At 51.5% G+C, this 16127-nt stretch overlaps 1 protein-coding gene across 4 annotated transcripts in view; it reads right to left on the bottom strand.

Moving 5' to 3' along the window:
• CMIP (c-Maf inducing protein) overlaps positions 1 to 16127 on the bottom strand; it is a 271934-nt gene that overhangs the window by 98067 nt on the left and 157740 nt on the right. For all 4 annotated transcript variants that reach the window (XM_024233595.2, XM_063717370.1, XM_063717372.1 and 1 more), the window contains exon 2: positions 7060 to 7185. In XM_024233595.2, the coding sequence (XP_024089363.1) occupies positions 7060 to 7185 (126 nt within the window). The remainder of the gene's footprint in view (positions 1 to 7059; positions 7186 to 16127) is intronic.

The following is a 16127-nucleotide window of genomic DNA, read 5'->3' as shown; positions in this document are numbered from 1 at the left end:
ACACACATGCAGACATACCATACACACAGACACACACATAAACCATACAGACATACATACACACACACCACAGTCCCACACGCAGGACTGTGCAGGCAGTTTTGGAATCTACCATGGACCATGGGTTAAGGACCCAGATCTAACCCAACCTTTCCTCCGCTGCCACTTTTCCACTGGGGAAACCATCGCATACACCACACACACCCCCAGACTTGCTGGGGTCATCATTTGTGTCATTTCCAGGTCTCTTCCCTCTGGGCTCCTGGCAAGCACACAGGCCAATGCAACGAGCTGATGTCATGCTGAAGTGACCCGTGGCCCGTGCGTGGGAGCCCCTGAGAACCCGTGCAGCGCTTGGCACACTCCCTTCCCCTGCTGGCCCACGGTGGACACACAGCACAAGTGAGAAACAACGCCTTGCCGCTTCCAGCCACCTAGAGTGCGTGGCCGCTCGTGACTGTGGCAGCACCTGGCCTGCCCTGCTCTCAGACTGGCTTCCATGCAGCGTGTACTCCCACCCGGAACATTCTGCTGTCACCCCCTTCTCTCCGCTGCCCGCTGGACTCCTACTTACCCTTCAGGTCCCTCCTGAAATGCCACTTCTCCAGAATGACTGTCTTGATGGTGCCTTCCCCTCCCCATCCCCAACCAAACCAGGCCAGAATGCCTCGCCTAACGCATCACACTGTCCTGGAATCGCCTGTCTAGTTGTCCTTCTTCTGTAGGCTATGGGCTCTGGGAGGTCAGGAACCACATCTGACTTATGCACCACACTGTGTCCATGAAACCTGGAGAAATGTTTGTTAAATGAAAGATTGGTTGAAGTGTTGAATGAATGAATGAATGAATTGGATGGATGGAGACATGGATGGATGGAAAAACAGATAAGACAGATGGACAGTCTGATGGATAAATGGATGGGTGGGCGGATAGATGGATGGATGAATGGGGCATTCGTATACCCATTATGCTCAGCGAAGAAAGTCCACACACAACAGATCTTCAAAAGAACTCTTCAGCTCTGATTCCCTCTTCCCCAAACTGAATTTGACTAAGACTCTAAAAATGATCATGGCAGTGTTTTCTTGAACACCTACTATGTACCAGGCACAGTGCTAAGCATTTTACATGTAATATCTACGAGCCTCACAATATCCAAGGAGACAAGTATCAGAGGACGTTTCACAGATAAATTAAATGAGGCCCAGAGAGGTTCTTCCTGCTGTTTAGGGTTCCACAGCTAGAATGTGGTAAAACCTAGCGTTCTAGGGCTGGTTAGAGCCTAGGGTTCCATGGCTAGTTAGAGTCTAAGGTTCCAGAGCTAGTGCCCAGGAGAGTTGGGCAGGAACTCAGGTCTGTCTGACCCCACAGTCTTCCCTCCCTACAATCCAGCCCTGGAACATGAAGCAATGCATCTGAGCTCCTCTGGATTCCCAGGACTTGGGTTGGGACATCCGTGAGCATTATTTCTCCATGGAAGCTGCCCTACTGATGAAACAGAAGGAGGAAGGATGTGGCACACAGGAGACCTCACCTTGAAAGTAAGGGAAGGGCCAGAACTTGCCTCTAGGAGAGCAGGTGGAGGCTGATGGAGCCACAAAGGTTGGGACAAGGCTGGGCTGTAAACTGCTCGTTCCTTTGGCTTGTCTACTTTTGAAGAAGGACACAGGCTGCTAGGCAATGTCTTGAACCCCAGCACAGGCATCTCTAGGGGCTTCCAAGCAAAGGGAAAGCTGACCAGGCTGCGTTCCAGCTGGGGGAAGGGGCACGCTTCTGTGCAGAGTCCCCGTACTGTCCTGCTGGTGGCTGAGCCAAGAGAAGCCAGCCCAATGGTAACACAAGGCACGGCTGGAACCCCAAGGGTCACTCTGAGGAGAATCCATTCAGACCTGGGAAAGGTCCCCCAGCCCAACCCTGAGGGTCACTCAGAGGAGAATCCATTCAGACATGGGAGAGGTCCCCAGCCAGACCCCAAGTCCCCTGGAAGCCGGCGGGCAGCTGGTTCCGACTTCTGGGTGTTAAATCTTTGGAATGCTGAAAGGGCCTGGTTCCAGGCAAATGCTGCCCAATTTCCTCTCCCAAACTTGCCAAGTTCTTTCTCATTGTTGCATTGTCTCGAGAGGTGAGAAAAACAGCCCAGAGTGCGCTGTGAGCGACCTTTTCCAAGCTCCCCTTCCCCGGCCCAGTTTCTTAGGGAAAAGGAGCTTCCTTTCTTACTGGAAGCTAGAGAGTGAGACCTTTCTGGTGCTTTCCAGACCGGAAAAGTCCTGCTCGCTACCTTCCAGTAAGAAAGGAACCCACCCTGTCCCTGCCCTGCTGCCAATGTTTGGGGTAAACAGTTGCCCCGCCTCCTGCAGGACTTTCCAGAACATTGGTGAGAAGAGCCGAGTCCCAGAACCCATCCCCGAAAGAAGCAGACACTCTTGGGAGGGGGGGTCTCCCTGCTCTTATCTTGCCTGAAGCCTTGTGTGTGGAGCAGTGGCTCTGTCTGATTTTTGCTGATGGGCAGCAACACAATTTTTAGGCAGAATCCCCCAGAAGATGATCTGTGCCGTGTTGTTCTTTAATGCCCACTACCCCATCCCGGGGCCAGTGAGAGCACCTTCAGGACGTTTTCATGACACTGTCTATGTACTTACATGGTTGGCCGCCCCACAATGAAATGCTAGCAGAAAGGGCATTAATGGAGGAAACAGGGTAAACAGGTCCTTTCTGCAACCAGGGATTCTAATAACATAGCAGTAAGGCAGCCCACACTGAAAAACACAAAGCATCCAAAACACACCCACTGGACCCATGCTGGAAGGCTGGGCGCCCCTGTCTGGCCACTCAACCTGCTGGTAGATGGCTCTGTCTCTGAGCTGGGGATGAGGGACATGGGCCTGAATATCCTCTCTGCCTTCCTTGAAGGATCAGGTCAGCTCCCCGAGGTCTGCAAGAGGCATCGATTCAAATTCTAACAAAGTAAGTTTTACAAGGAGCTCCTTAGAAGACAGAGAGAGGGGAGGAAGAGGAAAAGAGAGAAGAGGGGAGAGACACACAGAGAGGATTGGGGGACAGGCTCAGAGGTGGTGAGAGGCCTGGAGGAAGGACCTGCAAGAGAAGCCCAGAGTGAGCCACAGCAAGGACTAAAGAGAGAGAAAGAGGAGAGGCAGGAGAGGACGGAAGGGGAAGGAGGGGAGAGAGATGGAGAAAAGGCATAAGAGAGACAGAGGAAAACAGACACACATGGATGCAAAGAACCTGAAAGAGACAGATGGAGAGAGATCAGGCAGGCTGGGGTAGGGAAGGGGCACTAGCCCTCTTTGGGCCCCGCCATTCCCCTTGTCTGTAGAGAGAATGGCTGTGCTGTAATGCGGCAGGGTGCAGACTGCGTTACAGCGCAGCCAGAATGCAAGATCGAAGAGCCCCCTGTGATCTGAGGCAATTTGCCCCAGGAGGGGCTCAGGTGCCTGCAGCATGAGGTCAAAATGAAAAGGCCTCGAGGTCAGCACTGCTCCACAGAACTTCGTGTGTCAATGGAAATGTTCTTTATCTGCGCCGTCCAACACAGCAGCAATTTAGCCATGTGTGGCCCCTGGCCACTGGAGGTGTAGCTAAGGGGGCTGAGGAACTGTGTTATTAATTTGATTGAGTAAATTAAATCCATATGTGGGCTGCCATGCATGGCTGGTGGTGGCTGTGCCGGGCGGCACCATTTAAGGCACTTTCACTCATCTGCCGACTAGAAGCACTCAGGTAATGCTGTTCAGATGGGCACCTGGCTGTTTCTTGGTCCCCTCTCCCACCCTGGAGCAGGGAAGATCTGTCCCCAGGGCCAAAGGAGTTGTTCTCTGTGACACCACGGCTCTGGGATCTAATACAGTACGTTGTATGTGAATCAAGACAAAGTAAAGCCTCTCAAAGCAGAGGGTCCTGCCACCCATCACAAAAGGCAGGTGAATACAACCAGGACTGAAGAAAGCCCTGAGCACCACACCGGGGGCCAAGTGCACCCCGCCCCAGCCTCCCTAGAACCACACAGACTCGCTAGCCCTGTTTATAGAATGAGCCAGCTACACACCACCCATGCATCACGGTGGGCAGAGTGTGGGGGTGAGGATGAGAGGGAAGCAAGGGAGAAGCCGATCCAGGTCTACCTCCCTAATGGAAATGGCAGCCAGGGAGAGAACCACAGCCGCCAGGGGCAGGGGCTGCACCCACCTGGGTTCCCCTGGGGGGAAGGGTTGGGAGGCCACGTCTGCTGCTCCCGCGCTAGCTCGGAGTCTGGCTCTGGATCTGAGGAGTTGCAAGCCGCCGCCTCCTCCTCCTCCTTTCCTCTGCTTCCTCCTCTCCTGCTCCTGCCTCTGACTGCACTGTCCACAGGAGCAGGGGGCAGTGATCAAGTGGGATGCTGGGGCAGCTAGAGGCTCCCTGCCCGCTTGGCTCCTCAGCACCACAGCGGCAGCTCTGTCCTGAAGCCCTGCCGGACGCGGCAGCCAGGCGAGTCATCACAGCTGGGCCCGCGGCCCCAGCCGGGTTAAAGGGACATTCCAGGCACTGTTTCTCTGCTTTTCAGCCTCACTGCCCCTCCATCCCTGTGGCGAGTGATGCTCTGGCCTCCTTTGGAGGCCAGGGCTGCCCCTCCAGCCCCAGAAGGAAGGAGGCCCCTTTGCTGGTGGAGCAGGAAAGTGGAGGCTCAGGGCCTCCTCTCCTCCAACTGGACTGTTTCAAGGGCCTCCCTCCTGCCTCTCTGTCATGCACAGATCTAGGCCCCTCTGTCCCGCCACCACACTGATTCCTCTAGTGTCCCTCTACCCCTTCAGAGCTTTCAGTGGCTGCCTATTGCCTTTGGAACAGAGTCTGAGGCTTCTTCATTCGGCTGGCAAGGCCTGGGTGATCTGGCCATCGCCCAACAGATCTACACTCATCCATAGCCCCAAACTCCATCTCTCCATCTCCTCCAGCTGCAGCAAGTACCCAGGTCCCCCATATTCATGCTTTACACACACATCCCCTCTGCCCGGGGTGTGTGTCCCCCACCCCACCATTCTGGCACACTCCTACTCATCCCTCTACACCCAGTTCTAATGCCACTTGTCTGGGGAGCCTGCTTTGGCCCCCAGGCCAAATGAGTTCCTCCTTCCTCTGGGCTCCCAGTCCTCTGGGGTTGCCTCTAACTTAGCCATTATTTCAGTAATCATTTGTTTATGGCCCTGTCTCCCCAGGGGCTGAGGGGCTCTTCATGCATGGGGCCTCCCCCAGCACAGGGGAGAGGCTGCCTCAAAGCTCTGTGACGGCAGCAAAGTCACTGGGGTGGGACAATCTCTGGCATCCCTACCTCTCCGTTGGCCACTGAACCCTGTGATTGCCCGCCCCATCTCCCCCGCCGAGGGGGGCTGGCACTGACCACCCCCTTCATGGACTCTGTGCTGCAGCCATCAGGTGAGCAAGAAGGAGCGAGTGAAGAGGCAGAGGAGCTGGCAGGAGAGGCGTCTGGCAGGAGGGTGACACTGACCTCTTATCATAAAGATGAGAGGAGAGAAAGAAAGGAGAGGAAGGCTTTGCTGGCTGCGGTGGGGCGGCGGGGAGGGACAGTGTGGGGGTGTGGGGACAGGGTTAAAAGAAAAGCGTAGAGGGCAGAGTGTGAGAGATTCACTAAGAAGAAAGCAGACTGGGGCAGGCGTGGTTTCCAGAGTCCTCTGAGAGATGACAGTAAGAAACAGGACATTTCTAACAATGCTAAGTTGTTACGCTCTGCTACTGAGCTCAGCATTCCTTGGAGCCCAAACTGGGTGACTCTTAGCCCAATGCTGTTACACAATCCAGTGGCTGCTAGATCTAAAATAGGTTTTTAGAGAGCATCTCTTTGGGCTAACAGAAGGTTTCCCTGGAGAAACAGGTTACGAATAAAATGATCCCAAAAGAAAAATCAAGGCAGATCTTCTTCTCACTGATAAGAGGGTAAATTTTCTCTAGATGAGGGGTTTCGGACTCAGGATTCCTTCTGAAAATTGGGCTGGCTCCCCTGACATGATGCAACATGTTTTATGTATGTGTGATCATTGTCGTGGTTTTTGTCGGTCACTTCTCCATTCTTGGTGGACCCACCTCACCGCCTCTGTGTGGTCCTGATGGGGCCACCAATCTGAGACCTGGGCCTTGCCTGAGGTCAAGGGTGGGCGGGTAATCTGGGGGACTGCATTCCTGGGGGCTGAGTGGGAACACAGCAGAGCCAATCAGGATCTTCCATGAGATTTTGTAAAAGGTACCGGAAGGAAAAAGGGTGCTCACTCTTAAGGATTACAGCCTCTAAGGATGTGGCTTTGGGCTGCAGGTAGGTCATCTTTCCGACCACATGGTGAGATTCTGCCAATGAAGCCAGCACACAGAAGCACAGCCAGGAGATGGAGAGAGAGATGCCGAATATTATTGATATCATCTGACCCCTGGATCCAGCAATGCCTGAAGTTCTCTCTAAGGCTTCCCAGTTACTTTAACAGTTAATTTAATAGTTAACAGCATTAAACTCTCCTTTTGTCTTACTAGTTGGAATAGTGTTTGTGTCATTTCCAACCAAACATCCTGACCAGTACATACAGAATGCACTTTTTTTCCCAAAAAGATAGCTTATGCTTCTATCAGCCTCAAAAGACTTAGATCAACAAGATATCAGAAACTCCCTCACTCGAAGTAAAGCAAAAACTTAGTATCTATCGCTCATCTGCTTTTCACAGCCTTCTTGGGCCTAACAACGCACCTGTGTGCCTCAGTTTCCTCATCTGTAAAATGGGGATCATCAAACTTATTTATCACGTTTATTAAGGGAACTAAATGAGTAACCTGAAAAGTTCCTAGACTGCAGCAGGTGTGCAGGAGGCGCTCAGGCCATGCACAGTCCTTTTCCTTTTCTCCAGTCAGACCCGGTTTACAGCTTTCTTATACTTGGGGAATAAAACCACCCAAAGTTAAACAACCTTTCCTCCTGATAGCTGGCTGGCTCCCTCCAAGGGAAACGAGGGGTGCAAGTGCACGAAGATGAGGGAGAAGAAACTGCTTGTTCATGTTTATTTCTCCTACCTGCAGTAAGACAGTTCCCCCAGGAATCGTGAGCTGTAAACAGTACTTCGGGGCATTCTCCCAGGACAGCAGCTGAACGTCTTCAATCGCGCTGTAAGAGACTGAGTTTTCCATGTACCCAGTTGGCTGCAGCAAAAAAAGAAAAAGAAGAGATATGCATTGGTCACAGTAGCAGGCACGACATCCGCATCTCAGACGGTTTTGGAAACATCGTCCCTCTGGCGACAGGCAAACAGAGCTGGTACAGGAGCTCCGCATCTCTGCTGACCAAATCAAGCCTTCCTGCTTCTGGCTGGCCATGTCCAGCTGCAAAGGGGTTCACTGTAAAACTCCGCCCACACGTTTGGAGGTGCAGAGTTAGGAACAGAGTGGGAGCAGCTGCAGGGCAAGGACTGAGGGACTGCTGCTCTTGGTATCCGCGGGGCCAGCACAGGGAGTGGCTGGAAGCCCGCCATCCCTCACCAGCAATAAGCCACCACCTTCTCCTGCCCAGAAAGCACCAATCTCCCTTCTCCCTCTCCCCACGGATATGCATCCTCCACTGGGCCTCCAGAGCCATGTTCCAAGACGGCAAACTCCACAGCCCCACCCTCCTGCTCAACATTCTTCAATGGCCCCCAATGGCCCGGCCACAAAATCCACACTCCCATCCACAGCCGACAGACCCAGCAGGGACTGCTCTCCCTATGTGCCCAGTCCCGCCTGTCGGCGGCATCTCTCCCTTTCCACACTCCTCACACTGCCCTGATGACAGTGCCTCAAACTGAACCTGCTCCTTGTCCCAGAAAGAGCACAGCCCCACCCCCAGCATCTGCGCTTCTACTCTCCAGGTCTCATCTCAACTGCACTTTTCGGGGGAACTCCCACCCTCTAGACCCATGACCCAACCTGGTTGCACCCTTCCCTGTGCCCTCCTTTTCTGGTGCTCACCACACCCTATTTATTTGTGGCCTTATTCTGTGTCATTATCTGTTGGATGTCTGCCCCCTGGCCAGGCCGCTAGCTCCATCAAGTCAGGACCTAGGTCTGTCTTGGTTCCCACTCTTTCCCCAGTGCCTGGCTCATGGCAAGGGCTCAGTAGCATGTGTTGAAAAGAATGAGAAAGGCTATTATTATCGGTCATTGTTGGGAGTAGGGGCGGGGCAAGAGAAATCCACAGCCACCCACTACTCTCTGAGTGAGTCTTGCTGTCCTGAGAAGGCACCAGGTGACCGAGGGATACAATGGCCACCAGGAACCAAAGCAGGTGTCCTTGTCACTTTGGCTCCAGGAAGCCAGACTTCAGGAGAATCAGGTGAGTGCAGCACAGATGAGAAGAATAACAGCGAATACCTCCCTAGCTCTCCCATGCACCCTGGGCACGTGGCAATCATTTAATCCTCACACAGGTCTTGCGGAACAGGTATCAAGGTCATCCCATCATATAGACAAGGAAGCTGAGGCTCAGGAGGTCATGTGATTTGCCCAAGGTCATCCAGCTAGGAGTGGCATGGCCAGGACTGAACTTGGCCATCTGACTCTGGAATCAGAGGCCTGACCTCTATCCTGTGTTCTAAGAAAGAGGCAAAGGCAATTCAAAGTCTGAGGCCCAACAGGTTAATTATACCATAAAGATGGAGGACCTCTGTTAGGTTTGTTAATTTCAGTATCTGTCTGCCAAACGAGAGTTATGGTGATGGGGGTGCAGGTAGAGAGGGTTGATGGCTGAAGCTGCCTCAATTTCCCTGATGTGATCAATTGCTAGGCTCAAAAAGTAGAAGGGATTGATCAATTCATTTTTCATTCATCCGACAGACATTTACTGAGCTTCTATTATGTTCCAGGTGCCATGCTAGGTGCTGGAGACTCAGCAGTGAATAAGACAGGAGCTTAGTGGGCAAACGGACAACAAACAAAGTATCTTAAAAAATAAACAATTAGAGAGTGGCAAGGGCCGCACAAAGAATCACAATGGGGTGTGATGACAGGTGGCCGAGAGCAGGAGTAAAGAGTATCCCAGAGCCCATGGCCAGTGCAAAGGCTCTGAGGTGGGAACAGCTGGGAGTGTTCAAGGAGGAGAAGAAGGTGAAACGGAGGGAGGGCTGGGTAAGCGATGCATTGGAGAGAAGGGCGGGTCACTCCTGGAGAGGTTGGTAGGTCCACCTAGGGGCTCGGGGATTCCTCCCAAGGGGTTGCAGGAGCTTTAGCCAAGGTTCACAGGGATTGCTGCATAGAAAACAGACTTGAAAGGAGACAGTGGTGGCAGGGGGACAGCCTGCAGGCTGCTGCACAGGTCCAGGTGAGCGACAAGGCTGCTTGGACCCCACAATCTAGAGGAGGAGGCAGCCGGGTTCATCCTGTCCTTTCCACCACTGCATCGCTCACCCCTCAGAGGACCCCCTGGCCACCAATCCCGGCGGCTGCCATGTGTCACCCAAGAAGGTTCTCTTTATACCAGCATGCCTCAAAGTCACACTCGTGGGCCTGCCCTTCACTGTTCTGGCCTATTCCAGCATCCCGTGTGCTGTTCTGTTCTCCCTATTCTGCAGTAAATGACTCAGCCCTAACAGCAGGTCTTGTCCCGAGCACTGCCGGAGAAGCCAGGGCTTGGTGGTTGGTTCTATACTTCTTTTCCTCACCCATATTCAAATATTTATTGTGTTGGTCACTGATTGTCTGTGTCCCCTGCTACTGTTTAGGTACTGTGGGAGCAGGAGGGTTCACCTGCTGTTTCATATGCCTAAATGGCGTATGACATTTAGGAGGTGATTACTAATTTCCTGATAAATTAATGAATATCTTACAAAAATAAAGGCAATGTTCATCCGTGTTTTAACTGTAAGCACCACCCACAACACACTGGAGAGAGGCTTTCTGAGTCTACCTTTCACATGCCCTGCCTTAGCTGTCTTAACATGGCTTTGATCTGAAGTTGCAACCAAGGCTTTTTAGGGAAAGGTTGGGTATAAATAAATACATACTGTTTTTTTGTTTTGTTTTGTTTGAGGTGGAGTCTTGCTCTGTCGCTCAGGCTGGACTGCAGTGGCACGATCTTGGCTCACTGCAACCTCTGCCTCCCGGGTTCAAGCAATTCTCTGCCTCAGCCTCCCGAGAAGCTGAGATTACAGGCCCCCGCCACCATTCCTGGCTAATTTTTTTGTATTTTTAGTAGAGATGGGGTTTCACCATCTTGGCCAGGCTGGTCTTGAACTCCTGACCTTGTGACCTTGTGATCCACCTGCTTTGGTCTCCCAAAGTGCTGGGATTACAGGCATAAGCCACTGCGGCCGGTCCTTTTTTTTTTTTTTTTTTTTGAGATGGAGTTTCACTCTTGTCACCCAGGCTGGAGTACAATGGTGCGTTCTCAGCTCACTGCAACCTCCGCCGCTCGGGTTCAAGCGATTCTCCTGCCTCAGCCTTCTGAGTAGCTGGGATTACAGGCGCACGCCACCACGCCCAGCTAATTTTTCAGTATTTTTAGTACAGATGGGGTTTCACCATGTTGGCCAGGCTGGTCTTGAACTCCTGACCTCAGGTGATCCTCCTGCCTTGGCATCCCAAAGTGCTGGGATTACAGGCATAAGCCACCACGCCCAACCCATACTGTTTTTAAAAAGCAGACAAGCTGCATGCCTGCTGTCTGAAGCAGCATTTGGCCAAAAGCAGACTTTTTAGGACTAAGGAGACCCGTGTTTGGGCCGCTTACTGTGTGTCCTTAGGCAAGTTACTCCCCGTCTCTGAGCTCATTTCCTCTACTGGTTAAGATGAGAATTTATTTAATAGGTAGAATTCCTGGGAGCATTAGCGGAGATCCAGTTTATCAAGGACTCAGCACAGTACCTGGAACAAACTAAAGAATGCAATCAAACGAACTATTTTGAGAAAGACTAATCTTTGCCTCTGGGGTCTTCCTCCCCAAACCCATAACCCAAGTCTAACCATCAGAAAAATATCAGACAAACCCTAACTGAGGGACTTTCCTCAAAACTCCTGACCAGTGCTCACTAAACATGAGGAAAGCCTGAGCAACTATCCCAGGCAAGGGAAGTTTTGGGAGACGTGACTACAAGTACTGTGGGGATCCTGGATGGGATCCCAGGACAGAAAAAGGACATCACGGAAAACCTAAAGAAACCTAATAAAATGTGGACTTCAGCAATCATGTATGAATATTGGTTCACGAGTTGTGACAAACGCAGCACACAGCCTAAGATGCAGCAGCTGGGGAAGCAGACTGCGGATGTGTGAGAACTCTGGAGTATCCTTGTCGCTTTCCTATACATCTCAAACTGTCCTAAAAGAAAATGTTTATTTAAAAACAAAAACAAGGCCGGGCGCGGTGGCTCACGCCTGTAATCCCAGCGCTTTGGGAGGCCGAGGCGGGCGGATCATGACGTCAGCAGATCGAGACCATCCTGGCTAACACGGTGAAACCCTGTCTCTACTAAAAATACTAAAAAAATCAGCCGGGCGTGGTGGCGGGCGCCCGTAGTCCCAGCTATTCGGGAGGCTGAGGCAGGAGAATGGCGTGAACCCGGGAGGCGGAGCTTGCAGTGAGCCAAGATCGTGCCACTGCACTGTAGCCTGGGCGAAAGAGCAAGACTCCCTCTCAAAAACAAAACAAAACAAAACAAAAAACACTGCTGTGCTGTAGTGCTATCACTGGGCAGGAACACGGGAGGCTTGCAGGGGACATGGGCTGGACTGGGATGGAAAGCCTCTGAACGCTGCTGTTCCTTAGGCTCAGATTAGAGCTAACACTGCCCAGGCACCTCTGCCGTTCTGGGTACTTTCCTGTCGCTGGGATGATTTTACAGATAACTGATAATTCCCTGGTAAGCTGAACATGATGACCAGAGCTCCAGGGGAGGAGATTCCTGTCTGGGGTAGGAGGCTGAATTGGATAAGAGAAAACATTAAAATTATCCTCCATTGAGGGATGGTAGGGAATCCTGCTCTAAGATACACAGCTAAGAGAACAATAAGCAGATGAAAAATTTTTTTCCTAAACGTTAAGAGCAGTGTAAGGCATACTGTATGATTCCATTTATATGACATCCTGAAATAAACAAAACTACAGGGGCTGAAATCACACCCATGGTTGCCAGCCGCTGGGGCGGGTGAGGGGCAGGGGGACTCTTGGGGGTGATGGGAATATTCTCTGTATTGACTGTGGGGGCGATGTCACTTGGCTGTATACGTTTGTCAGAACTCACAGATCTGCACACTAAAAGCGTGACTCTTACTGTATGTAAATTACAATGCAAACCTGACTGAAAAAGGCAATGCGTGAAGACTGAGGGTAATTTGGAAGATGACGAATAAAATCTTTCCCATAAAAATCCAATCAAGACCACTCATTAGCACTCTGGTGTGTGACTTTCCTGATTATTTTAATATATAATTTTTTATAAAGCCGAAATCATACAGTACATAGAATTTTGTAACGCCTTTTTTTTCCCACATTATCGCACATAGATTTCCCTGCTCTGAATGGCAAGCTCCAGAACTCTCACTGTAGCAGCTATAAAATATTCCGCCACCATTGATTTCATCCCTGCTCTCACCCCCTCCCTCAGGGACAGTGCCACTGTTTCATTTTATGCTGCCATGCACAACTCCGCAGTGAACATCCTTGTGAAACATGTTTTTCTACCCTATATTTAGGATTATTTCCTTAGGCCAGATTCCCAGAAATGGAATTACTGGGACAAAGGGCAAGAGCATGCTTTACGTTGTTGCCAAATTGCTCTCATTAAATGGATATTAAAGGGAACCGGAGAGCCCTGGCCAAGGCTAAGGGGCTTTTGTCCTGGGCCACCAGCTTGACAGGGCCATGTGACAAGCAAGGAGCAATCCCAGGTAGGTTTGGTGGGACCTCTCGCTAACTGAGTGCCCGCAAGGTGACGGCACTCAGAAGGTATTGGAGATGCTGCAGCCCACAAGCTGGGGTTCTGGCCCCTGGGGACGCTGCCTTCCATGGGAGCTGGAGAATGGGTCGGTGAACTCTGCCTTTATCTTTTTGCTCTCGGGGACAGATATGGAGCTAGTTTTGGGGGATTCTGCATTTGCCAGACCAGGAAGAGATACTTCGCCTCTGCCTGTTTCCAGGTGAGCCCCCTGTCCAGCGGCATGCAATGCTGGATCTGGGCTGGAAAAAGTAGGGCCTAGAGGGACCTCATGAGGGTCCCATGTGAACCCCCAGAGATCTTCAGAACTGGCATTCCAAACCAGATACGGCCTCAGACCTGCTTCCAGAGTGGGTGGGGAATGGGGTGAGCTGACCCCCCGAGAAAGAGCCCCCATCGGGCCCCCGATGCTGGCAGAAGGCATCTAGCCTTCGCCTTCCCTTGCCTTTGTGGGGAGCCAGCTCCCTCCTGCCCGAATGCCTGCTGGTTTCCATGGGGATTCCTCTCAAAGCGAATATGAATCATGACGTCCAGGCTGACTCAAAACATGTGCCAGGGAAGGGAGGAGCTCCCAGACCCCAAAATAAGCCAGTCTGGAAAATCCTCCCATGAGCTTATTCTTGAGGCCAGAGAAACCTTGCCCAGTCGGGGATGGGGTTGGAAACAGCAGGCTGTTTGTCATGGGGCATGTGTGGCCCTGACAGCTGGGGGGATGTGCTGGGCTAGAGACAAGTCCCCTCTCTCCCTACATGGAAGCCGCTTGAATTATCACACAGGGGACACCCATGCTGCACAGTCGGGTTCCATGTGGCACCACCCCGCTGTAAGGAAGGATTTGCTGGGCCTGCACACACACCCTGGGGCCCCAAAGGAGAAATGAGAAGTTGGATGGCAGCCCTGCTTAGATAGTCAACAGCAACAACAACACTAATGATGAGGCTGCCATCACAGTGTCATACGCAGTGGTGCTAAAAGTGGCTTGCGCTGGGAGAATGGGCTTCAGTCCCCACCTCCCCTGGCTGCATTTCTAAAATTCAAAGTAAAATTCACAGAACGTAAAACTAACCATTAATCACTTAAGATGTACAATTCAGGGGCATTGAGTCCATTCCTGATGCTGTGTCACCATCATCTCTATCGAGTTCTGAGATGTTTTTACTCCCAAAGGAAGCCCCATACCATTAAGTCGTCACTACCTGCTACCCCATCCCCAGGCGCCAGGCAGCCACTAGCCTGGTATCTATCAATGGGACTTGCCTGTTCTGGACATGTCACATAAATGACATCACATACTTTGTGGCTGTTTGTGCCTGGCTCCTTTCACTTACTGTTTTTGAGGTTTATCTGTGCTGTGGCATGAATCGGAACCGCATTCCTTTTTATGACTGACTGACATTCCATTGCATGGGCAGGCCACATGTTTATCCGTTCATCTGCTGATGGACACATGGATTGTCTCTATCTTTTGACTATAGTGAAAGTGAAGAGCCAGCTGTATATATCTTTTTTTTTTTTTTTTTTTTTTTTTTTCAGATGGAGTCTCACTTTGTCGCCTAGGCTGGAGTGCAGTGGTGCGATCTTGGCTCACCGCAACCTCCGCCTCCCGTCAAGTGATTCTCCTGCCTCAGCCTCCTGAGTAGCTGGGATTACAGTCACCCACCACCACTCCTGGCTAATTTTTGTAATTTTAGTAGAGACAGGGTTTCACCATGTTGGTCAGGATGCTCTTGACCTCCTGACCTTGTGATCCACCCACCTCTGCCTCCCAAAGTGCTGGGATTACAGGCGTGAGCCACCACTGCTGCCATGTATCTTTTTTTAATGATGACAGAAGGAAGGACACCTGCTATGCAGACGCTAGCCTCACTACGCCCCACCCATATGGCCATTCACAGGTACCCATGGTTAACATTCATCAAGCAGTTACCATGTGGCCAGCACCATGCTGAGAGCTTTATATATATTCCCTCATTTAACTTGACAACAATGCTAAGGCGGGGAGGCTGTTTTTCTCCGTTATCCACATGCTACAGAGGAAGAAACTGAGGCACAGAGCAGGGGATGTCTCACACAGGCCTCCTGCTCTTATAAGACAGGCCCAGGATTCAATTTCGTAACCCCCCAAGACAGCAACTTCCATCCCTCTGTTATGCCAAATTCCTCTGGCCAGAGGCAAACTCCACTCTGTGTACCTTTGTGCTCACACACCTCAAGTACATATTATGCAGAAAGGAGCTGGGACCAGAGCCGAAGCCACGACCTGAACCAGCATGGCAGAGGTCTCAGGTCCATTCTTCTGTTGCCACCCCACACAGCAGGTCCCCAGACACCTATAGTTCAGCTTGGCCTCCAAGGCAGAAACCCATGGATGCTCATTTGAGGAAGGCCTGTCAAAATATTTCATGTTCTCTTTAATCTCACAAACGGAAAGTCATACAGCAAAAGCAAAGTGGCAGGTAACGACATGATCCTAGAAGGGCCAGTTTGGGCCTTGGTCCCAGAAGAAATCTCAAATGCCGTTCACACTCTCCCTTCCCTGGTTTCCTTCAGGTAATTTAACCTCTCCTTGTCCCGGAGCCGTTATTATTACTGTTATCCACTGGTGAGCTGGGCTGCAACCCAGCTGTGCCCTTGGTGCTGCAGGCACAGGAGAGCTGCCTGTACCTTTCTCAATGGCTGCAGAGTTGGGGTGACTGTGTCTATTTTGTATGGTTTCTCCAACCATTCTCCAGACGCCGACTGACCAGTTCTTTTTGCTGACACTGCACCTTCCCCTATGCCAGGCCCTCAAAAGGTTACTACTCTTTTTTTTTTTTTTTTTGAGACGGAGTCTTGCTCTGTCGCTCAGGCTGGAGTACAGTGGCACAATCTTGGCCCACTGCAACCCCCGCCTCCCGGATTCAAGCGATTCTCCTGCCTCAGCCTCCCAAGTAGCTGGGATTATAGGCACACAACACCACACCCGGATAATTTTTGTTATTTTTTAGTAGACATGGGGTTTCACCATGTTGGCCAGGCTGGTCTCAAACTCCTGACCTCAGGTGATCCGCACGCATCAGCCTCTCAAAGTGCTGGGATTACAGGTGTGAGTCACCATGCCCAGCCAGTTACTGCTCTTCTGCTGTGGTCTGTGAAACCAGGGCATGCAGTCTGTTAGAACCATGTGTAAAGTAAAAGTAA

Source organism: Pongo abelii, chromosome 18 (genome assembly GCF_028885655.2).
Source record: "Pongo abelii isolate AG06213 chromosome 18, NHGRI_mPonAbe1-v2.0_pri, whole genome shotgun sequence".
Lineage (NCBI taxonomy): Eukaryota > Metazoa > Chordata > Mammalia > Primates > Hominidae > Pongo > Pongo abelii.
This window is presented reverse-complemented; position numbering and strand designations above follow the sequence as displayed.